Genomic DNA, 26,059 nt, shown 5'->3' on the forward strand with positions numbered 1-26,059 from the left:
TTTTTATCCTTTTGACAGATAATTGTTCTTTTTTTAAAAACCTAACTAAATGTCAATAACATTTTCAGAAAACAAGACGCTATCTTTAGTCATTTTGCTTCTCAAGTAAATGCATCTTGATTCAAGAATTTAGATTTAGATATTTATAGAACAAGACAAATACTAATACAATATTATTTTGCAATGCATGGAATACCCCTCTGGACGACTAAGTTGCCTGTCATTTAAAACAATAGGAGAGCCAAACTGCTCACGTTCATCTCGTTGTGTCACATATTTTCATGTAGCGGTTCAGTAAATCACAGAAACAGAGATATGAGCATCTCCCATCAGTTTAGCTGCACCCTACTTGGGTAAAAATAAAACTGAGGTAAACTGAGGTAAAACAACAAAGCTGCTTAACGTCTGTGTTATTATATGGAACCCTGTTGATAAACGTGTCAGCTAGGAAAGAACCAGAGAGAGGGAACTCATTTATACTAGTGTCAGGCAGTTGAGCCTCTGTTAGATTGTAAAGTGCTGGTGGTGAGAACAGTGGAACAAAAATTCAATTCAAAAGTCAATGTCCATACAGATTCAGAGAAGATACTCCACAGCATAAGAAATTAAAACATGCAATACAGTCACAAACATAATTCTAAATGCTGATTGTTGTTTAGAGGAAAGACAGTATCCATAAAAATGTGCAAATGACACTTACATGAAGAGAGTGTCTCTGGGCTGACAGTATCACTGGCTTCACTGACTCCCACTTTACCCACTATCCTGTAGCGGATCAGGTACTGCTTTCCAGGCTCCAATCCAGTCAGCTTGAAGTCTTCATAAGCTGCGTCTATGACAAGCCACCGTTCCTCAGCTCCAGAATCTGCATTCACCTGCTGGTACTCCACTCTGTACTTCACTGTTTGTCCAGTTGGGGACTTCTGCAGTTTCAGGGACACAGTATGTTCCAGGACATTCTTTACTGTTGGTGTGGGCGGCTTGGACATGGGCTGGAACTTTGTGTCTGTCAGTTTCCCATTTTCATACAGATAGATGGAGGAGCCTGGAATGGAGGGATTGGAGATGGCAGAAATAATGAATCGGATATTCTTCTCATTTTTATTGGCCTCTGAAAATTTCTTGAAGACCAATAAGTTCTCTCTCATCTTTGCAATGACTTCAGGATCTTTGAACCACTTTCTGATGTTTGATGTCACAGAAGGCAAGTTTATTTTTTCATCTAGCTCTTTAAACTTGTCAGATTTTTGAAACTCTTTCAGGGTTGAAAGATATGGGTCATTATATTTTAGAGATGTGAAGGTCAAGCACACTATGACATGAATATCTGGATCAAGAAGGATGCCGTTGAGCCTGTCTGAATCTTCAGTGTTGATCTCATTCAGCGTCTTGCTGTGATTATTCAATAAGTAAAGCTCAGACTTTGCATCATCTAACCATTGGTTAAGCAAGTCAGCTTTAAAAGGGGAGCTGCTGTGTATCTTCAGGATGTTTTCCAGGGATTGTTCCTCCATACCTCCTCCTCGAATGGCAGGCAAGACCCTGGCCAATGCTTTCTGGAGCACCATCTTGTAATTGATAAATGAATCCTGAAATGAGTGCAACCTTGCTTTAATGTCACTGAAAACATTTTCCTCTGTTCTACTGGACAGGTCATTGCATGTCCTCTCTACCTCCGCCAGGTCCTCCATCATATCTTCAGTGTTGGAAATCAAACGTGTGCTGATTTCTCTCACCAACCGAGCTGCGTTTGTATCCAGTAAAGATAGAGGATAGAGCCAGACTTTTATTGGCACTGCATTCTGTGGATTGGCCTTCAGCTGTTTGGGGAGGTTCTTGTACACCTCTAGTGCCTCCAGGTACGTGGTGGGATTCTGCTCAAGATGGAAGTCACCGTGAAATGTGCAGGTGATATTCTCAGCCTTTTTATTATCTTCATCTGTCATTTTTACAGCTCCTTCTCCCTCAATGGAAAATCCAGGGATCTTCTTGACCATGACATTCAGTTCTCCCTCAATGTCCTGCTTGTTTTCATCTTCTGCAAATGAGCGTTCAAATACCATGAAGGCTTGCGCTCCGTACAGCACAGCCGTGACCACATGAGTTGCAGTTTTCTTCTCAAACACCTCAGGGTAGGTGATCTTGCCCAGCTGAGTCATAGTGAGTTGATCGAATCTTGAGTTTTCGCTGTAATCCATTGTTACTCTGGACTGTTGGTTGGAGGATTTGGTGTTACGCAGGTACCTGGCAGATCCTCTCACCACCACCAGCCCCCCCAAAAAGCTGGCCTTCAGGGAAGCGCTTACATCTAGAAGACTGGACTTACTAGAGAGAGAGTCAGAGCTACTGAACTTCACATCTGTCATGGGCTGCGGACGACTGTCCAAATCTTCCCTCAGCGATTTCTTATCCCACAGAGTAACACCTGAAATGAGAAATGGTTTTAACAGTTACATATGAGGAAACAATGTACAACTGAAGTAAAAATGCATCCTGTATCTGTAAGACAATTTTAAACTAATATTTGTGTGCTTCATTTTATTGTGTCTCAAATTGGTTATATAAATATTTTTAGTAATACTTTATAACTTTCATTAATAAGTTATTAACAAACATTATATAATGCTTAACAGATCATTAGTTAATGTATAGTCATATAGCTTGTAACCGACCACAGTACGGTTACTATGTTTTTTTGTGTGTTTTTGTGCTCTAGGGGGCCCTATAGGCTGTTTTCCGTTTGGGGATAATACGTAGGTAGCAGTGGGGATTTCTTTAAGACTGCAAGGGAAGCTCGGCTTCCCCTATAATGTCAAAAAATGAATGGTCAAATATGTACTATTGTGTTAACATTTTATTGACTAAAAATGCGTTAGAACACGTTTATCTCGAAGTCGAGTTCGTTCAGAATCAGCTACATATAGCAGGTCGCTGACTCGATTTCCTTCTCATACATTCCCGTAGCGTCAGTGTATTTCTCTGTTGAAGCCTAGCGTCCATTGACTTCAATGGGGCTGCTTTGAACAGTTTTTTTTCAGTGCTTCGAAACTAGACGGTCATTGGATAAATGCTGCGATTATGTCCCGCCCACGGACGCTCAGCCAGGCCCGTTGCCAAGGGGGGGCATTAGGGGGCAGTGCCCCCCCCAAATGACTCAACGTGCCCCCCTGCTTACATGATCACGAGTGAACTTAATATTGAGAACGAAAAACGTTTATTTTACTGATCTAGTCTATGAATATTGCGGGGGGGAAATCATGTATTCAACAGCATTTAGTTCAAAGAACCACTAATCTCTACAACGGTAAATTATTAGGAAGCTAATAACACAGTGGCGTAGCGGACGGGAACACAGTGGCGTAGCGGACGGGCACACAGTGTGGGGCGCGCAAACAGCAGCACATAAGGATTCACACCGTCACCTCATTCAAAATTTTTCAGATTTTTATGTGCCTTTGTTCTGAATACTATAACATTTAAATGATTTGTTGACAACTTCTGTTTTTTCTCTCCATGTAATTTTGTCTGATACGAGTCTAGGCTATAGCAGATTTTTATTTTTATTTGTTAATCCATGCAGCAAAAGTTTTAAAAATGGCTCGAAAAAAAAAAAAATAAATAAATAAAAAAAAATAAAAAAAGCAAAAATACTTTTTTTGCATTACAGGTGCTTTTAAAGAACTTTTCACTATTAACTTGTTTAAACAATGTAAAATGTATAAAACATTGTCATAAATTCGTTGTATTCCCATTTTAAAATACAAATTCACTGTTATAAGCCTACAGACAGCAAAAAAAAAAAAAAAAAATTGTTTTAGCGTAACATATAGTGTAGCATGATGTATAGATAAATCATATAAGATAGTGTCTTAACTTTAAAACATAGCCTAAAACCCTTAAATCCCTTACAAAAATCTCCCTTTGCTCAGCTGCACATGCGATTGTGAATCAAATTTTATATTGTTATTGTTTTATTATTATTGTGTTGTTGGAAATTTAAAAATAAAAAAGCTTTAATTGCGAGTCATGTCCTTAATGCACAGACTATATTTTTGACACGTTTTGTCCGATCCATTGATATGGTTATTACATAGGCTATTGCAGTTTCGAGAGTAGCCTATAGCTAAATCTTTCATTTGTGGATGTTACTCCGAATAGGAAGAGTGTACATGGCATTTGGTTCTCTTAGTAGCATGATAAACAAAACTTATATTCAAATTCTGAATGGATAATATATGACAGAAAGCTCCCTTTATAGCAATTAAAAAGCTGTCACCCATCTAGTTCATCACGATTTCACAAAGTTATAATCAACAAATCTCTCTCTACACTGTGCAGTAAATCTCTATTTACATAGTGTTATAAAGAGAAGATTCGCGAGCGTGCAGAACTAAACTCTGGCGATTTGAGCGGTGATTCTAACATAGCCTACATACAAGTCATAATATAACATATAACACAAAAGTCGACAGACTATCTTTTTAAATATGTTTTAATATAGAACTTGATCAATTTAAGTAATAATACAGGTTGTTATTGTTTTGGTGAATGTCTGTTTCTAAGATCATAAAAAAGTGTGCCCCCCTATGAAAACGAAATGCCCCCCATTGAAGATTTTCTGGCGACGGCCCTGCGCTCAGCGTCTCTGGGGGTGAATGGAGGAGTGGGCTGGCCTGGACTCCGGGCTTCTGCGTGATGATTGGAGGGTCTGTCGAAAGACTGCATCTCCTTTTGATTGACAGCGATTTTGTACTAAAAAAAGTCGCTGACGCTGAAGCTATTCGAGCTCAGTCCCATCGCGGCTTTGCACTTGGTTCTTATCAATCATTATATTTTTTTTTTGTTCATTTATAATTACAAAAAATGCTCCTGACACTTAGGCAATACGACACGAGCAAGAGTGCTGTTTTTGTTTCATTTGTGTTCGATCCAAATCCGCGTTGTCTTGGGCGAATCACTGATTCACTGAGCCGTTCATAAAAACAGTGATTTGATTCGCTCCTGAAGGATTCAGCCGTTTTGAAAGAATCGTTTGAATGACTCAGTGATTCAATCACGAACTTCTGCCACCTGCTGGCCGTTTTTAAGTTTCCCGTCTAAAAGAGGCATATTACATTATTTTCCAACATATTTCTATATTCAGAATTTAGTATTTAAAACATTAATCTCATAACATTATTTATGAAATTATAAATACGGTCTAAATGAATAAATGCCACATCTAAATGTCACTTCATGCAGCTTCTGTGCAGTGCTAAGATGAGTTTTGTTTAGATCATTTCATGGATAACAATAGCCAGTCATTCATTCACATTAATTAAGTATTCAGAGAATAATATTGTCTGTTTTCACTTACATCTATTTATTTATTAAATTTTGATTCATTTTGTAGAATTGAATTATAAATTAAGCTGGTATAGTATCGTAAGACATTTTTATGGTATCATGACAACCCTATTATACACCACATTGCTTGTTTCAGTTTAACCTAATTCCCACATTTCCTCCGTCGAGTTTAATATCTTTTTTTTTTTAGATTGTTTGTTCATTCATTCATTCATTCATACAGTAGGCTAGACTAGCATCACTGGAAAAGACGCCTAGTTGGTACGCCAGGGTCACAGAGCATTTTCTTGAAAAGGAACGTAAGGCAGGATTTACGTCTAAATAAATGGACAATTTTTATGATGTAGGCCAAAAATGAGCTTACCCTCTTTGAAAGACCAGCAGCCGCCACTGGTAGGTAGGTAGTAGAGTAAGATACACCTGTTTGGTTAAGGAACAGCATGGCTGTCTCTCACGTAAACCTTATTGCTTAAAGTCTGCATGAAATCAGAATGTAAAATATTCATTTTATTAGCACAAACTGCTAGTCCTAAAGTGAACAATTATTCTGTGCAAGTTAATCCACTGAAAAATAATTGTCTAAGAAATCTTTAATCAAAATCTGATAATTTGCTTCCGCTCTGGAATTGCATTCCTTCTCTGATGACGTCAGTTTGACAGCTTGGGCAAAATATGCTTAAAGGGATAGTTCATCAAAAATGAAAATTCTGTCATTAATTACTCACTCTCATGTCGTTCCAAACCTGTAAGACCTTTGTTAATCTTCGGCACAAAAATTAAGATATTTTTGATGAAACCCGAGAGCTCTCTGACCCTCCATAGACAGCAAGGGTACTAACACGGTCAAGGCCCTGTAGGGAGCAAATTTATTTCCTTATAAAATTAATTCTGAGGCTAAACTCAGGAACTCTCCCAAAGACAGATGCCATGCAATAAAGCCATGAAACTAACCTGGAGAAGATATCTCCAAAGACAATGAAAGATCTCCAAAGAGAACAAAAGATCTTCAAAGAGAACAAACACCACCCTGACCAAACTTATCTCGTTGATCATTTACGACCCCATTCTCCCCTGCCCTCTCTACCTCTCTCTCTTTTCCCCCAAAAAAGCTTCACTCAAAGTTCATTGAGAATAGCTATATACCTATCATATATCTTGTGAAGCCGTTGTTTTCCCCCTTCATGTTTGGTATCATTTTAAAGGTCTCTGTGTGATTGGTAAAATGGTCTCAATTTCACAGTAGTCACTTATATTATGGGAAATATTGGAAACTTAAGTTAACTCTGTGCTTCTGTTGTGGGCGGTCTCCTTTCAAAACCTGATAAACATTGCTCTACAGGTGTGACCATTTGGGGCACGAGAACAGCTCCTACTGAGGTTTCTCATCCCTTATACACAGATGTAATCTGTTTTGGGGCAGATAATAATTGTTTATGGGCCTTTTGTTCTGGTAGTATTTAAGGGTAAGTTGCAAATCAGTCGGGGCGATTCTGCAGTCAGATCAGCCCGTAGTGTGGAGGGTATTTAATATGTTCCATACTATGTATCTTCTTCTTGAATTCAGGTAAACATTTTATTCTTAGATTCATCTTTGAACGACTGATATTATGTATTTTCTTATTTTTGAATTGGCTTCTTATTGTTTCATTATGTAATTGGCATGATACAACTTTACCTGACTAATAATAAATTGTTATATTCGATTTATTCTGATCTCTTCTGAAATAATTTTTCAAGTAGATTAATGTGTAGCGGTATTTCTGCAAATCTGCGCTCAGGACAGATCATACCAAGCACTAATGGATGAACCATGGGGAACACCATGAGGGAGACTTTGGATTTCTGACTGTCACTGGCTTAACACGGTGTAGCTCTCGTGGTTATAGGAAAAAATACACTTTTTGTTATGAGTATGCAGGCGCAGCTCACTTAAAGGTATTATAACACTCTGCACTCTGAGTAAGTTCAGAACTGACGAGTTTGTGTCGTGCGTTCACTGTTGGCCGAGTGAATTGCTAAGCGATACCTGGTCCCTAATGAACGAAGAACTGAAAGTATGGGATTTTCAGAATAATCAAATATGTAAATTAACACAATCTATGTCTGTGATCAGTGTTTAATTATGAATATTGTCTAAATTTAATGATCACTTGAAACTGGAGTCAGATCAAGCACGGAGCTAGACTAAAATTTAAACTAAATCTAGATAAACTCAGAGGCGCAAGTAAAAGACCGAACATGCATTAAACCTTCGACCAGGCCGCTGGATTCTGTTGTTTGGACTAGCGGGTGGATCCTTACAGACCAGTAAGGTAGTAAGGACATCGTTAAAATAGTCCATGTGACATCAGTGGTTCAACCGTAATTTTACGAAGCTACAAGGATATTTTTTGCAAAGTAAACTAAAATAACTCTTCTAAGTATTACAACGCATGCGTGTGCTTTCCTTTTGCTCGCTAACAAGGCGCAACATATGCGTGTTCTACGTCAGCAGCACCACACACATGCACCATGGTACTCTCATTAAACGTTTGCAAATATGATATTCTAATGCAATATTCTCATCGCTTTTCTATCAGCTGTGACATAGGCTATAAATCTGCATGTTTTTTTATATTTTATCCAAGGGCATTTTTTTTTTTACCTTTATAGAGGGCATTTTCCCACTAATCTCGTTTCAAATTCTGACATTTGATCTATAAATTCAATTATAATAATGTGATTGTTATTATCTATACGTTATCAAATTAAATTTTTTACACTGAAAAATACAACTACATTAAATTATGAGATTCTTTAAAAAAAAATTGAATATACAAACAAGAAATGATGGTGGAAATTATACTTTTCAACGAAATTAAAACGCCAGCAGTGAGTGTTTAATGTGTGAGTCATTGAGTCGTTCATTCAAACGATTCGTTCAAACGGCAGATTCATCAGATGTTTATGCATGAGCTAATGAAACTTTGACTCAACCTATTCGTTCAAAACACTGAATCATTCAGCAATAAATCGGATGGTTGCTGTGAGATGCGCTGTGATTCCACCAAAAATGTAGCTAAGTGACCTTATATCATTGTATTTGCTCACTGAACTGTTTATAGAACTATTAAACAGTCGTAATGGTGAAAACGTTGAGTGATGTTGCCTAACTAACTGTAGGCTATTTTAAATATAAAAACTTTCCATTTTGAATTGTTACCTCAGTATGCTGAGTTTCTTAGTGTTGCACGTTTTTATTTCTCCTGGAGAGGCTGCGTGAACCTCGCCTCAGCAGCGCAACCTTCTACTGTCAATAGATGCATTATATACAGTAGCTATATCAACTATTCGCCACTTACTCTAAATATAATACAATCAGAATAATACTTGCGTTTTGGTGTTTACATAGTTATTTTTGGTTAGTGATGTTTTAATCATGTTACTTGTCTGGCATTAATGAAGCGTTAATGTCGAGCCCTGGAGTCTATGTGCCAGGGCTCAGCCCCGGACGGCCCCGGCCCAATTTAAACCCTGGTTGTAGCCAATATACTTTTGTGCATTTTAAATATCCTGTGCATAGCACTTCATCGTTTATATCAGGGCTATTCAATTGGTGGCCCGCCAATCATCTTCATCTGGCCCGAGGAAGAGTACGCAGGTTGCATATTCGCCTTGAATTGTTAGTTTTGAATTCTTAGTTAGTTTGTCCACAAGGTGGCAACACGGCCCGGGCCAGCCAAAAAGAAAAGGGAGAGACGCAATAACAACAATCTACCGGACACCGCAACATGAATAGATGGCAGCATTGACAAGCGCTTATGTGAGGGAGTTATGAGAGATCCACAATTCTAACGTTAGTTTAAACAAGTTTAAAGACAGTGTTATCGGTCATAACTTCTGGCAAGAAATAGAGCTGACACTGGACAAAGATTTTTATCAAAGCAGGAAGTATAGTTTGAAAATCTGCGTGTTTGGCTGTAACGTTACTCGTAAGCTGAGCCGCTTCAGACAAGCGAGCCAGCGCTTCAATGGACAAAACCACACACAATGATGTAAAAATACGTGGTATTGGCGAGTTACCTCATAAACACAGTCTTAAATCAGTTATAAAATCCTACATAACTGTAAAGAGTTGGGAGAAAATTGGATATGTGTCACATCCAGCGTTGCTTTTAAAGTGAAACCTGCTGCAGTCTGTGACTGATGTAAATCAAAGAACTAAAGAAAAAGAGAAATCACTTACTGCTCTGCTCGCTGATTAACTTTTGTAGCTTGAATAACGAATAGTCAATATAGCTTATGCATACAATTTATAGTTTGTGAAGATTGTTTTAAGTTCACTTATAAAAAGTTGTTATATTTTTCAAAGTCTATTAAATGTTAACAATAATATCATAACATTTAAATTATCCTGTAATATTAAATGGCTATAATGGCTAAAATTAAAGGAAAAAATGGATTTAATAGAAACAACAGAAACATTGTTTGTATCAATGATTCTTCATTAATAATAGGCTAGTAAAAAGATGCCATTAAACACATATATAAAATATACCATCTTTATGTTGTTTCTATACTACTTTGGAAGTTCAGTGTGAACATATGACAACACAAATATATTAATATGCATTTAGTCACATTTTTTAAAATTAATTACAGAAAGAAAATGTGTGATTATTTAATTGAATGGCAGACAGCACTAATGTTAACCTTTTATAGATGTTACTGTGGCTAAGATTAGTTAATGTTACTGCTGAATATGCATTTAAATTTAATTTCCAATTTTATAGGCCCCCCAGAAAAAGATCAGGAGGGCCCCCCACCCCCTTGGCCCCCTTCAAATGTTCAATTTGATAATCCGGCCCTCAAATGAAGTTAATTGAATAGACCTGGCCTACATTATGGTACTTTACAAATATTTGGAATCCCTTATTCTGTCCCTTATTTTCTTAAAGAATAAACACTTATTTTCTACAAGAATATAAGAATAAACAGTATTTCCTTAAAGAATACGATAAAGAATCAAAATTGTCCCTTTTTCCATTTCTGAAGTTAATTGGCAACCCTAATAATGACATAATTATCTTTTGACTCCCCTGACAGCGGCACCTTACTCAAAAAAAAAAAAAAAAAAAATTCATTGTTGGAGATATGCGAGTAAAAAAATTATATATATATATATAAAAAAAAAAAGTATAATAGAAAGCGCAAAGGTGGCACTGAAAAGGCCAGTACAGAAAACAAACAAACAAACAAAAAACAAAGTGGGCTGGTCTAAGGCATGAAACTCCAGGGCTGAAAATGAGTCCCACTCCGGCCCTGCTCATGCCTGACGCTGAAGTGAAGTTGAAGCACGTGTCTGAAACATCTCCTGTTTTATGTGCTCGTAAAGACGTTCTGCAACTGATTAAATGCACTTCTTGTCAAGAAAAAACAGACAGAAACAGCAGTTATGAGTGGGGTGGCCAACCCTAGGCCCCATCCCTGCGTTAACACACTAATTTTGACACAAATTAATCAAGTTAACGCGTTAACTTGATTAATTAATTATGAAAAAAATAGCGCAATTAAAATATTTTTACGCAGTTAACGCACTGGCCCCGCCCCCAGACCTGTACATCATCTTACATTTCAGACAGTTGACTGTTGACACATATGATGCAGGGCAACAACAACTACATAAGTGCAGTTATGCCCTAAAATTCAAGATATTGAGGCAAAAAATGCCCCTGTATGTCTCATATCTCTCATAACTTTTTGTCTCAAATTTATATCATATCAGCGATATCACGAGCAGCGAGAGCAATATCACTATGGCAAGCCATTTTGACCTTTATTCCTTCTCAGGATATGAATTCTTGATATCAACAATTCAATTTTCACTAGTTAAAATACTAATTCTTGATATCAGGAATTGGATTTCTACTAGTAACAATGGCTATTTTTGATATCAGCAATTACATTTCCACTAGTAACAATGTTAATTCTTGATATCAACAATTCAATTTTCACTAGTTAAAATGATAATTCTTGATATCAGGAATTAGATTTCTACTAGTATCAATGGCAATTTTTGATATCTGTAATTGTATTTTCACTAGTTAAATGTCACCATAGGCTGCCATTCAAATTTAACTGTTGATATCAAGAATTAATTTCTTACTAGTTGAAATTATAATTTCACATATCAGAAATACAATTCTTACTAGTAGAAATATAAGTTGATATCAATAATTACATTTTTACTAGTAAAATGTAATTTATTACTAGTAAAAATGTTATTTTTACTAGTAAAAATGTGTATTTTTGATAGCAACAATTTAATTCTTGATATCAACAATTTAATTGTCACTAGTGACAATGTTCATTTCTGATATCTGAAAATGTTTTTCTGATATCAACAAAATAATTATTGATATCAAGAATTAAATTGTAAGAATTATTTTTCTGATATGTGAAATTGGAATTTCAACTAATAAGAAATTAATTCTTGATATCAACAATTGATTTTGAATGGCAGCCTATGGTGACATTTAACTAGTGAAAATACAATTACAGATATCAACAATTTAATTCTTGATATCAAGAATTATCATTTTAACTAGTGAAAACTGAATTGTTGATATCAAAAATTAACATTTTTACTAGTGGAAATGCAATTGCTGATATCAAAAATAGACATTGTTACTAGTAGAAATCTAATTCCTGATTTCAAGAATTAACATTTTAACTAGTAAAAATTAAATTGTTGATATCAAGAATTCATATCCTGAGAAGGAATAAAAGTCAAAACGGCTTGCCATAATATCACATGAGTGGCGCTTTTGTCCTGATTTGCACGAGTGCAAATGTGATTTTATACAACAGTTCTGTAGCATTTGGACCAATCAGACACACAATTTTCATTTGATTTAACAAATGAAATTAGTTATTAGATTAACAAACAATCACAGACCCCTCACCCAATACACATCCTTAGGTGCCCCTATGTCTGTGGACGCCTCCAGGCCCCCCCCCGGTGCCATGGCAACCCATCAGATAACACTAGTTTTATTGCTCAAAGGAATGCAAATGGCCGAGCAACACTCACTTCATATAGGAAAAAGACATTATGCCATAAAATGGACTCTTCTCTAATTAATTCATAGAAAAACCTTTCTTTGAATGAGCACACATATCATTAGGACATTGTGTATATTATTACTGTTTTTGTATATGTTTTTGTGTATTGTATACTGTTTTATGCATGCTTATAATAGATCACTAGTTAATATCACTCTAACTGTAACATGTTTGGTCTCTATCAATTCGTCTTCGGATGATCTATGTGAGAGTGAATATTACATGTTGATACCTATGCAACATATTAATGTCCTAAGAATCTTTAATGGTTTGTATAACAACTATTAATCCAACCCCTTTGCAAATTAACATGCTCTCAGACAAAGAGTCATAAAGTCCCCAGTATTGGAAATTCAGCCTTTCTCATTAGTCAAGCCCATCCTGAGAGGCGTGACCTTTCTCACCTTAAAGGGCTCACGCACAGTTCCGTCCGGGCTTCTTCTGCGCACTCTCTTCTGCTAAGAATCCCGGACTACTGCCCGTGTGGAGAGCCTGAGCCGGTGCCGGCGTGCCCAGTGGGCTCCAACATATCCCAGTTTTGCGGTTCTGTTAGATTCTAAAAGGATGTGAGCTAGAACTCTTCGGGACACTTAAGTTTTGCGCCAGGCTTTGCGGCCTTGACCTACCATTCAACCAAAGCTACACGGACCTCAGAACAAGAATAACCTCTTTGGAATTCATCACTCTTCAACCCGGAAGAACGTGATCGCGAGTCCAAGACTTGAAACCAAGACTTTTCCTCCGAGACTGCATTCCAGACACACGTGGAAGTGCAAGTATGGTACATCTAACTAAACTAAACAGAGATTTAGTATAAGTTATAGACTCCGTTATGAACGGCGCTGATGGTTTTACTCGGGTGGTTAACCGACTCTTTCCATAACTGCATTCTGTTTTCTCTAATGGCTTCATTCATCCACTTTAGCTTCCCTTTTGTATATACGCGTGAGTGTATGTATGTTTGTTTGTTTAGATTAGTTATGTGTGTTAGCGTTTAGTTAATAAAAGTTGTGTGCACAAATTACATGAGTTTCTGGTTCTGCCTTGCAAATTAATGTCCCTTTACGATTCTGACCCTTGCTACATGCTCTAATGCATTAATACTTAAGAAAGTATTTTCTGTGGCCACGAAAATATCCTTTCTTAGAGATGATTTGAACTTGCACTGAATGGTCGCTGGATGACCAGATCAGTTGATGGCAATTTAATTCTGCTACAGTTATCACTGTCAGCCGATATAAATAATTGTAATTATTTATATACAATTCCCTTTTAAGCCAATTTGCTACAGTTCAGTAAATAAGAAGTTCAAATTAAAGTGTTATATTTTAAACAGGATATTATGTGTTTTTGCTCAATTTTGCAGAGAACATAACTACCTTTAAAGCCACAGCAGAACTGTTGTGTGTCTCCAAGCAACACAGTGGTGTTTAGTTTCTGAATGAATCCACGTTTTGAACGAATCGTGTGAACCGATGATTCAAAAACCTTTCATAAAAAGAGCCGTTTACTTAATTCCTGAATGAATCACCCGTTCGAATGAATGATTCATAAAGACATTTACCGCCACCTGCTGGCATATTTAGTTTCTTATTTAGAGTATAATTTAATTAAATGTAATCATTTAATTAAATAATACTAATAATAAAACATTAAAGGGATAGTTCACCCCAAAAAATTTAATTCTGTCATCATTTACTCAAACCTCAATGACCTACTTTCTTCTGTGGAACATAGAAGAAGGTATTTTGAAGACTGTTGATAACAAAGCTGTTTTGGTTACCAATGACTTTCATTGTATGAACAAAAAATACTGAGATGTTTCTCAAATTATCTTCTTTTATGTTCTATAGTCTAGGCCGCTGTAGCCTAAATGTTTGTGTGTAATAAATGTTATGTTGAATCAAATAAAATATTTCTAAAGCTACAATTTGTAATGTCTACTTGACTTTCTCATTTAACACAAAATTAGCTGTTTAAATAATCTTTTGTGGGTATTTTCACAGTCAAATTTATTTTGCGATTAATTGTGATTAATTAGATGAATTAATCGAAACATCATGTAATTAATTAGATGAAAAATTTTAATCGACTGACAGCCCTAATATATATATATTAGGGGTGGAACGATACATGTATTCGTACCGAACCGTCACAGTACGGACATCTCGGTTCGATGCAAGAAGCCTTACAACGAATACAGGCAATTCACCCCAAATCCAGATGGGGGCGCCCACAGTAATCCAATGCTGTTTGATAACCGCCAGCAGAAGAACAGCGAATGCCATGAGTTGCGCACTTGAAAACAAAGCCCACCAGACAGTGACCATGTGCTGATTCTGAACGCGTCTCTCACATAGACTGACAAAGGAGTATACATTAAAGGCTTGCACGCTCAACTGTTTGCGAAATGGGGCTTTGTGCTCGTGTATCCTACTTCTCTCATTCGGCACAAATCCAAATATTCCATAATATTTCCATATTTGCGATGTACCGCATCTGAATGATAAACCATTATTTATTATGTAAACTATAGGCTTTGTACTTCAGTCGTGTTCCAACGGTGACACAGAGGCGGGCGCGCTGATGTTTGGTTCACTGTTTTTTTATTTTGATAAAGTACCAACTGCGCTGTCAAGTTAGCAATGCTGGAACTGATATGTTTTGTGTGTGTGTGCGTGTGCGTGCATGTGTGCGTGTGTGTGTGTTTGTGCGCTCCGGCACGATCACTTCAACTGTTTCCTTATACCAGCAGAATCAACTTTAAACACTTATCGTCTTATTAATAACGCATCACTATATAAAAGTCTGCTTTTATTTGTGTACACTCGCAATGAAAACAAAACAGATTTTATATATATAACATAATGTAATAATATTTAGTATCTTCACATCTAGGTGGAAAAAATTGTAATTTGCACTACTTTCTGTTCAAAATAAATTAAAAAGAAACCAAGCATAGTAGATTTTTTTTTTTTTCCTGTTGTACTGAAATCGTATCGAACCGTGACCCCCGAACCGAGGTACGTACCGAACCATGACATCTGTGTACCATTCCACCCCTAATATATATGCATTCTTCATATACATACAATAAAAAGAAAACAAGAAGATAGAATAGGAAAACAATAGAGAAAGCTAATGTTAGAGGCCTTTAAAAAAAAGAAAAGAAAACAAGCCGTTAGAAAATGAATGGAGAGTGCAAGTGTTAGAGGGTCAAGTTTTTTTTTTTTTTATTAAAAAAAAAGCCATCTTGAAGATGGCTAAGAACTGTTGCTCGAATTGAGTTGGGAAGGTCATTCTGCCAGGAGGGAACAGTTAATGTAAAAGTCTGTGAAAAGGATTATGTGCCTTTTTGGGATGGCACAATAATGCGCCATTCACTTGCAGAACGCAAGCTTCTAGAGGGCACATACAGTAAGTCTGAAGTAGTGAATTTAGGTAAGTGTTTTGTACGCAAACATCAATGCCTTGAATTTTATGTGAGCAGCTATTGGTAGCCAGTGCAAATTGATGAACAGTGGTGTGATGTGCATTCTTTTCGGATCATTAAAGATTAATCTTGCAGCCACATTTTGGATTAATTGTAGAGGTTTGATAGAACTGGCTGGAAAACCTGCCAAGAGAGCATTGCGATAGTCCAGTCTGGACAGAGCAAGAGCTTGAACAAGGAGTTGTGTTGCATGTTCCAAAAGAAAGGGCCTGATCTTCCTAATGTTGTATAAGTCAAATCTGCAGGACCGGGCAGTTTTAGCAATGTGGTCAGAGAAATTCAGCTGATCATTAATCACAACTCCAAGGTTTCTGGCTGTTTTTGAAGGAGTTATGGTTGATGTGCCTAACTGGATGGTGAAGTGAAGTGATGGGTTTGTTGAAACCATAAGCAGTTCTGTCTTGGCAAGGTTGAGTTGAAGGTGATGGTCCTTCATCCAGCAAGAAATGTCTGTTAGACATGCTGAGATGTGAGCAGTTATCGTCGGATCATCAGGATGGAATGAGAGGTAGAGTTGAGTGTCATCAGCTTAGAATTTATATGAAAAGCCATGTTTCTGAATGACAGAAGCTAGTGATGCCATGTAGACAGAGAAGAGAGGTGGTCCAAGAACTGAGCCCTGAGGCACGCCAAAAGCTAGATGTTGCAATTTGGACACCTCACCCCTCCAAGATGCAGTCGGAAAAAAAAGAGTCACAATTCCTGCGTTATTGAGCAATGGTGTCAACTATCCCTTTGCGCCACCTGGTGGTGATTTTGCGAACGAGTTTCACATGTGACTGGGTTTTGTTTAACGCCGTGGTCTCCCGGTAGCGGTACACGCAGCGGTAATAGGCATTTTGGTTGAATACCTACTGTAGCTAGACTTGCTTCAGACTCATTGTGCCAGAATCCTGGATAGGTTTATGACGTTGTCTTGTTATCCTTGGCCTCTTTGTGGAATTTGGCTGTTTTTGTTGTTTCAACACTGTTCTGATAGAATCTTGTCTAATTCTTTCTGATATGCTACAAATTGGACCAAATTTTTGTTGTAATCTTAACTGGTAAATGGAAAATAAGCAAATGTGCATTATAAAAATCTCAACCAATTTATTTATTTATTTTTTGTCAAAACTTGAACATTTGAAAATGTTCTGTTGTTGTCACCCAGCCATTTTTTGTTTTGTTTAAAATCTGTTGTTTTTTTATATAAAACTTGGTAAAAATATTTTATTGTGTGTATGACTACTTTCTGAACATTTCCAGCACATTTTAACAGTACTGTGATATGTCTGTGCCAATAGACTTGTGGGCAGTACGCCTACATATAGCACAGTTGCGCTTTGGGCGACCAAAGTTCGAGTCCTGACTCGCTGTCCATTCCCAATGTGTCATTAAATCATTGAAATATTTACTTAAAATCTCAGGGGGTACTTCAAGAAAATAATTTAGGCCAAAGGGGTTTGGCTGACAATTTTTTTTTTTTTGTGAAGTGCATAATCATAAATGAATTAAAAGTATAATAATATTTTTAAGCATTTTAATTTACATGAACTAATGATTTGTTCATCATTATGTAGCACATTATCTCATACCTGTAAGTATTTGAATATATATTAACTAATGAGCTGTTAAGCATTATCTTGAATTAATATAACTATTAATGAAAAGTATTATAACATTTCCATACTTTTTTGTGGATTCATAATTAGTTGAAAAAGGGAAACAAAAAGCTTATTTTTTAAGTAGGTAAAACACCTGGAATGAAGGAATCACTGCGGCAGTCATACAGCATACCAGGAAACAGAGGTCTTCCTAGGGCTGCCAGTTCAATGGGTTCTGATGCCATGTCTGTAGTGAACATAAAAACAGCAAGAACAATGATATAATAATAATTATATAATAATTTTATCATTCTAAAATTCTTGTTAAAAACTTGTTAGTCAAGTTTTCTAAAAAGGTAGTTAAAAGTCTAACAAGTATACAAAAAATATGATTATTAGTTCACACACTGTTTCACAAAGTTCACAAAATGGTGTCCAATGTAATCTAATTCTGTTTACAAATCCAATAAAAACAAATAAAGTCATAACTCTTTCTTTCACTGAATGCAGTAACTCCATCCATTTAAAGATTTCTACGTGACATTTGCATCTGATTAGTCTTCAGATATTTCTTTTACCTAATAAATTTTGAATCTGCCCCTGTTCTCAGTACTTTAGACCATGATGGAAACGCAGACAGCAACAGGTCTGGGGGAAAAAAGCTCCTGGGACATAATGTTCCAGGTAATTTTAGTGGAAAAGCGGCTTATGTATCACAGAACTAATCGTTGCCTGGGTTGCGTAGGCTACGTATGTGTGGGGCGGATCTATCAAAATAGGGGCGAGACCCTTTTGGGGTAGGGGCGGGTTTTATTTTGGTGATTTCAAATATCAACATTGGCTTCCAGAAATCGCTTACCCTGCCTTTAAGGGGAAGTCGTGGCCTAATGGTTAGGGAACTTGTAACCTGAAGGTTGCTGGTTGCTGGTTCGATTCTCGCGCCGGTGGGGATTGTGAATAAACAGCACTTCGATACCACCTTCGATACCATGACTTAGGTGCCCTTGAGCAAGGCACCGAACCCCTAATTGCTCCCCGGGCGCTGGAGCAAGGCTGCCCACTGCTCCGGGTGTGTGTTCACTGTGTGTGTGTGTGTGCACTTGTTCACTAATCACTGCTGTGTGTGTGCACTTGGATGGGTTAAATGCAGAGCACCATTTCGAGTATGGGTCACCATACTTGACAATACGTCACGACTTAACTTTAACTTAACTTTAACACCTGCTGTCTCTTTTGTCCACTTTCAACCACTTCTGTCCTGATTTCTTGGAGGAGAGGATTTATGGGTGAGCAAATGAATGGGCGCATACAATTGACATATAAATGTGACCGGAGACGGCAGAAAAACATACTGACAGCAGCGGTTTTCATTTCTGCAATGTGTGTTAGAAACCCAGAATGGTGAGAGAACGTGGCGCTTGGTAAGTTTATCCCAGGGCTGTCCAAACTCGGTCCTGAGGACCGAGTTTGGACACCCCTGGTTTATACTTTCCAAACAAATTTTTATCTCTTAGCTGAAAATGTTGAAATCCTGTCTGGCTTGCGCCCTTTCCATAATGTTTACGCGTTATATCTATAGGCGGACTTTTGTGGCTGTTTGAACACATTCAACCACATGAGCATCTACACCAGTGTTCCTCAGATCTTTCCCTGGAGGGCCAATCTGCTGCAGAGTTTAGCTCCAACCCTGATCAAACTCACCTACCTGTGATTTTCTAATGATCTTGCAGGCTCTGATTAGCATGCTCAGGTGTGTTTGATTAGGGTTAGAGCTAAACTCTGCAGGAGTGGGCCAGATTTGAGGATGCCTGGTCTACACCATGAACAAGTGGTTGAAAGTGGACAAGCTCAAAACGTTTTACACCCTGTGTTTAGCGTCGTCCGATTGTGATCTGATTGACCAGGTGTAAACAGGGCTTGAAAAACCAGAAAATACTCCAAAATACTTCCTCTGTCCACTGTCGCCACTGGATTGACCATTCGTTTTTAATGAACTCTTCTTTTCATACAGCTTGTAACAGACTTTAATAAGAGTTATCTTTAATTTCTCTACTTGTTTTGTGTTGCCTTTGAACTATTTTGTATGTTAAACATTGTTTAAGGATCATATTATTTCCGTTAGTTACGGGGGACTTTTATTTTGAAACGGAAACTGCTTAGAGACGGCTAAGAGAACAGTAGAAATGGTATGAAGAGCGAACGAAAAGGCATAAGGTTTGTGTATTTGTATACTGTTAGTTAAAAGCAAGTGTTTCATAAAAATCGCTGAACATGTCTAGTAATGTTAATGTATATTTTTATATCGCTTCATTCAGCTCTTACGGTGATTTCTGGAGTAAAAAGGAACGCTAATAAAACTTCAAGATACATCAGTAAAGTGTTGGCCATCATTCGGACGGGGTCTGCTAAAGTAAGAGCTTCACCTTTGCTGGTTCCGATCCTCGCTGCACGTGATGACTGACAGCTTCAACGTGATGAAGGGAAATGGATTGCAGTACGTCAGAATCGGTGTGATGGTCTACGGAGCTGAGACGCTGTAGTCAGCGAGTTCATTATGGAAAAGGATACGGACGGACACGAATCTGAAAGCCTGCTCCAGACAGAAACAGAAGGGGAAAAGGATATAAACGGAGCAGTTAAACATAAAGATAAAAACACTCCAGAACTTCAGTGTCATGTACAGGACAGTACAGAACTCCCTCGATGTTCAGAACGTCCACATATGCCTACGGAGAAAATGCTTGCTTATCAGAAAGATGAATGCTGTAAGAAAGAAAAAAGGTTAACAACTTTGTATAAGCAATGGAAGTTAGATGCTCGTAAAGCAAGACAGAACTTAAAAACAGACATAACTGATAAGCAGCTGGCTGAAATTGCTCACTCTCTTGAGGACAAAAATAACTGTATTCTGAAACTCTTCAGTAACATAAGGGAACATGTTACACCTGCTGCTGATTTAAGACGTAAAATAGATGCATGTGAAGCTGTGACCAATGATATCGTCAAAATTGTGTATGACAGAATGACAACAGTAGATGGCGAGTTTGATACAGAAAGAGAAAGGGGCCGTCTACGTGAACGTTTAGCACACAGTTATGCTCACTCTATATATGGTTCCAGTGCTTCAAAAATGAGCGTCAGCAGCCATTCTGGATCTTCTTGTTCAGCAAGCAAACGTGCAGATGCTGTGGCAGAGCTGGCTGCGAAAGAGGCTGAATACAAAATGATGCAAACGGAAAGGCAACAAAAGGAAAAACTAAGAACCTTAGAAGAGCAACTCAGAAGAGAGCTAGAAAATGAAAAGTTTGAACTAGAACGGCTGCAGGTAGAAAATTATATAGAGGTTGCTCGTGCCAGAGTAAAATCCTATGATGAAGAAATAAAACAAGAGACAAGAAGTCAGTCGACACAGAATGAACATGAAGAGCAGAGATACGAAATGTCACGTCAGCAATGCAGTGTTGTCCAGTCAACACCTCTCAGTGAAGTGTCTCGTCTTGCTCAAGCAGTTCAGGACAGTATAGCCATTAACAGGTTACCTGTACCTGAGCCTACAGTGTTCAACGGAGACCCTATTCAGTTTGTAGACTGGAAAGCATCATTTATGTCATTAATAGATAGAAAGGGCATCCCAGTAGCTGATAAACTCTATTATTTAAAAACGTATGTGAGTGGCTCAGCGCACAAATATCTTGAGGGCACCTTTTATCGAAATGATGAAGAAGCCTACAAAGACGCTTGGGACAAGCTTAACCAAAGATACGGCCAGCCCTTTGTCATTCAAAGAGCGTTTCGTGAAAAGCTGTCTAAGTGGCCTAAGATACAATACAAGATGCAGAAGGACTGAGAACATTTTCAGACTTTTTAAATGCCTGCTTGCAAGCTATACCTCATGTTAAATGTCTGGAAATATTAAACGACTGTGAAGAGAACCAAAAGCTGGTACAGAAACTTCCTGACTGGGCAGCTTCCAGATGGAACCGTCAGGTCACAACAGCCCTCATGGATGGAAAGGAGTTTCCAAGTTTTCATGACTTTGTCAATTTCATGTCAACAGAGACAGAAATCATGTGTAATCCCATCACTTCTTTATATGCTCTTCATTCTCGTGAGTCACCTCAAGATAAAGGAATCTCAAAGGAAATCAAAAGAAACAAAGCAACTGTATTTAAGACTCAAACAAGTGTAAACAATGACAAACAAACAGCAGTTAAAGAACAGTTAAAAGCACAGTGCATGTTGTGTCAAGATGACAATCATCAACTTCAGAAGTGCCCGAAATTCATGGAAAGGTCTTTGAAGGACAGAAAGGCCTATGTCAAAGATAACAAACTCTGTTACGGGTGTTTAACCCACACCAAGCCAGGTGGGCTCTGTTCTTCACCCGCTTCCACTTCTCCATCACATACCGTCCAGGATCCAAGAATGTCAAAGCAGATTCCCTATCACGTATTCACGCCCCAGAAAAAAATAATGATCAACCAGAAACGATTCTACCTCAGACGATGATTGTAAGTCCCATCCAATGGTCACCTGACTCTGTAACCTCCTCCAATGTCTCCAACAACAATCCGCCGGGCTGTCCCCCAGGTCTGCAGTTCGTCACCAGAACACAACGTACTCCCCTCATTCTTTCAGTCCACACATCATTGGGCACTGGCCACCCAGGGGCCAATGCAACTCTCTCGCTATTAAAAGACCGCTTCTGGTGGCCCAACATGGCCCGAGACGTACGAAGGTTTGTCCAGGGATGTACAGATTGCGCCATTTCCAAGAGCCCATGCCATCCACCATCTGGCAAGCTCTTCCCGCTGCCAGTTCCTAATCGCCCCCGGTCACACCTAGGAGTGGACTTCATCACTGATCTTCCACCCTCTGACAATAACACATGCATTCTGGTCATAGTGGACCGATTTTCAAAAGCGTCTCTGTCGTCTCATTCCCCTCAAAGGACTTCCCACAGCTATGGAAACAGCAGAACTCTTATTCAACCAAGTATTCAGACATTACGGTATCCCAGAGGACATTGTCTCGGACCGAGGACCTCAATTTATCTTCCGAGTGTGGAAAGCATTCTTCACCCTCCTAGGTGTGTCAGTCAGTCTCCCCTCAGGATACCACCCACAGTCAAACGGGCAGACGGAGAGAAAGATCCAGGAAATTGGTCGCTTCTTGAGAACCTTCTGTCATGGCCACCAGAAATCCTGGAACCAGTTCCTGGGCTGGGCCGAGTACGCCCAAAATTCCCTTCGTCAACCATCTACTGGACTCACCCCTTTTCAGTGCGTACTCGGCTACCAGCCCCCTCTCTTCCCATGGTCTGGCGAACCATCCGACGTACCATCAGTCAACTACTGGTTCCGGAAGAGCAAGAGGGTCTGGGACGCAGCCCACCATCAGCTACAGAGAGCGTTGCGGCAACGCAAGTTGACAGCTGACCGTGGAAGATCCACCGCTCCTCCCTACCAACCTGGTCAAAAGGTCTGGCTGTCAACAAGGGACATCCGAATGTGCACGCCCTGTAAAAACCTTAGTCCCAGATACATTGGCCCCTTTACCATCACGAAGCAGATCAACCCGGTCACTTACCAACTGGAACTACCTCCTCACTATAGGATTCACCCCAACTTTCATGTGTCACTCCTCAAACCTCACTATCCTTCCATCCCTGTATCCACAGATCCAGACCAGGCTGAGGAACCCCCCCTTCCACTGATCCTGGAAGACGGAACGCCCTACAAGGTCAAGGACATATTGGACTCCCGACGCCGTGGTGGTATCCTAGAATACTTGGTGGACTGGGAGGGATATGGCCCTGAAGAACATTCCTGGGTACCCAGAAATGATATCCTTGATCCCAGCCTATTAGATACCTTCCATGCATTACATCCTGGACGCCCCGCACCCCAAGGACGAGGCCGACCACCACGACATCGGGGTCCTCGGCCCTCAGGAACGGGCCGTGAAGGGGGTACTGACACAGAACAACCGGAATCACATCCCAGCCAATACCAGCGCACTTCATCACCTGATTACTGAGCACACACCTGCAATCCATTTACTCAATCACCACACGCACTACTTAAGCACCCTCAGCACCTCACTTCAGTGTCCGGTCTCGTTAATGCATATAGGACTCCTACCTGTACTTTGTGATCTGCTGAATATCATCGACCCTTTTACTTACCTCCTGTGTTCCTCCCTAGAAGTGTTCTCCTCGTCTGCGTCCTCCCCCGTCTCCTGGTCCTCCAAGTCCTGGATCTCCGATGCTGATTCTCCTCCATCTCCTGCAAAGCAAATCCCAAGTACCACTCTCTTTAGATATACCTCCAAGGATTCATTGACTCAAGTACTCACCTGCAATCGCCTGAATATTTGAAGTGTTTGAATAAATTACCCTCAACCTTCCTCTTGTGTCCGGGTGTACTTCCGTAACACCGTAAGTGGGGTACATTGTAACGTCGTAACATGACCATATATCACAGCTTAAAATGTCTGATAAATCTGATCTAATGAAAAAAATATACACGTCAAACTAAAATATTATGTCAATAAAATAAATTAATTAACATTTTCAAATAAAATAATGGTGTTTTTTTTTAAGAATTAAAAATAATCTAATTTTGGAGTTTGACAACGAACGCATTGCAAACATGCTTGTTCAAAACAATGTGGGCAAATATATGAAGAAACACATTCAGAAAAACACAGACATACACTCCCCTCCCTCCACACACAGCTCTCAATGAACACCAGCGCACAAACGAGTCAAAAATGCTTTACATTTCTTGAAATAATAATTTCTGTGCATTAAACATCGATTGCCAGTCTTTATTCACCTGTTTCTCATGGCTTCTCATTAAAACTCATAAAAGTAAGTAGTGTAAATTATATCGCTAATGTCATAGATGTAGGAATTTCATATATCAAGACTATCCCACAATGAGCTATCAAATAAACTCATTCTAAGAAGAATCTAAAATCTTCCCCTTCTCTGAACCATCACGAGTGCTAAGTTAATTACCACTACCACTGACGTCAATATTCTGAGTAGTTTCCTGCCAGCGCCTTAGCTTCTCTACTCAGAATGGTGATAATGACTAACTTAATCAAGAAAACCACAAAGATCTTTTGTATCCAGGACTGCAAGAGTCTTTCTCGCAACCCGTGGAAGCCTCGTGTTCCGTGATCCCAATGTATGGAACCTATAGTCTGTCCAACAGGAAAAGGACGATTAAATTAACTGACTGCCCTCAGGCCCGCAAAAACATGAGATCTGTAACATGACCGGCTCATGACTCCTGCGTGTTCATCTCGGTCTTCAACTTTTCTTTTAATGAACAAAAAAATTCAAACTTGCATGAAGATTTCTCAAAAGTACAATCATTTAAAGTATTGGAGCCATATGCTTACTAATAATTGTGTTCTATGCCCTTTTATGCGTGATGTTTTATTTTTAATCTTTAATTTGTAAACCTTTTCGTTTTAGCAGGAAAAGCTATTAACGTGTGTGAAATATGTTGAGTTTGGTTTCATATGAATGGTCATGATGAATGCAACAATTCTCTGTGAATTATATGTCAATTTTCAGCATTATACGAATGATGATAATACTTTTTTGAGAAGTTATTAAAACTCCAAAGACATTCCCCGCATGGAAGATCACAGATTAAAGTGCTTATTGCAGGTTAAAAAAAATTTCAGAATGAATATATAACCTTGTAGGCAAATACCATATGAAACGTTAATGCAGGATTTAACATGTTTTTACAAGACATGAGGGCACAAATTTTGAAGAAAAAGTGACAGTTTCCTTGATTGTTCTCGAAAACCGCTTTTTTTTAACATCGCGTCATATTACGTCACAAAAGGGAGTCGTTTGGCGCGTTCTGCTTTGGCTCAGTGCAGAGTAGGTTGGTATTCAGTAAGAGCGGTCGTGTGTCAGTGTGTTTTCGGAAGTTTTTGTATTTCAATTTATCATCATGGTAAATTATTGTGTTTGTGGAGGTTGCACAAACTCCAGCCTGTCAGGACATCGAGTCCACGGGTTTCCTAACAAGAAAAAGGATGGTGCTATCTTCCGGGCCTGGGTGCGTTTTGTGCAGCTGCAGAGATGGGACTTCACTTCTGCATCTGCTTCGAAAAACGCGGTGGTGTGTAACGTTCACTTTACACCGGATGATTATCATCCCGGCGATATGATGCAGTTCAACATGGGCTGCCGAAGCAAGAAGTGAGTGAGACTGAGAGCTGGTGCGGTTCCTTCGGTGCACACAGCAGTTTTATCGGGTCCGCCATCAACCTGTGGTTCGGCCGCCGGCGGGAAACTTGATGCTCACGGATCAGTCAGAGATGCAGCTCGACGAAAACGTGAACTGTGCACCGTAAGTCTTGTTTTTTAACATCTGATAAATACCAAATCAGTGAACATAATGATTTAAATAATGAGAAGCAACTTGATGTGTAAAGTTAACTGTTATAAGTTTTTTTTGTTGTTGGTTGTTTTTGTGAAGAACCGCAGCTAGTTTGTAAG

The 26,059-nt window shown here is 38.7% G+C and overlaps 1 protein-coding gene across 9 annotated transcripts in view; it reads right to left on the reverse strand.

Annotated features, from left to right (window-relative positions):
* LOC131536770 (stonustoxin subunit alpha-like) overlaps positions 1 to 26,059 on the reverse strand; it is an 86,180-nt gene that overhangs the window by 41,212 nt on the left and 18,909 nt on the right. For 4 of the 9 annotated variants that reach the window (XM_058769883.1, XM_058769881.1, XM_058769879.1 and 1 more), the window contains 2 exons: positions 17,681 to 17,773; positions 701 to 2,425 (listed from right to left, as the gene is read on the reverse strand). In XM_058769883.1, coding sequence (XP_058625866.1) covers positions 701 to 2,425; positions 17,681 to 17,771 — 1,816 coding nt within the window. In that variant the 5' untranslated portion in view covers positions 17,772 to 17,773. Of the gene's footprint in view, positions 1 to 700; positions 2,426 to 17,680; positions 17,774 to 19,949; positions 20,072 to 26,059 lie in introns of those variants that run through there. The other 5 variants (XM_058769884.1, XM_058769885.1, XM_058769886.1 and 2 more) reach the window with 3 other exon arrangements.

This window comes from Onychostoma macrolepis, chromosome 03 (assembly GCF_012432095.1).
Source record: "Onychostoma macrolepis isolate SWU-2019 chromosome 03, ASM1243209v1, whole genome shotgun sequence".
In the NCBI taxonomy this organism is placed as follows: Eukaryota; Metazoa; Chordata; class Actinopteri; order Cypriniformes; family Cyprinidae; genus Onychostoma; species Onychostoma macrolepis.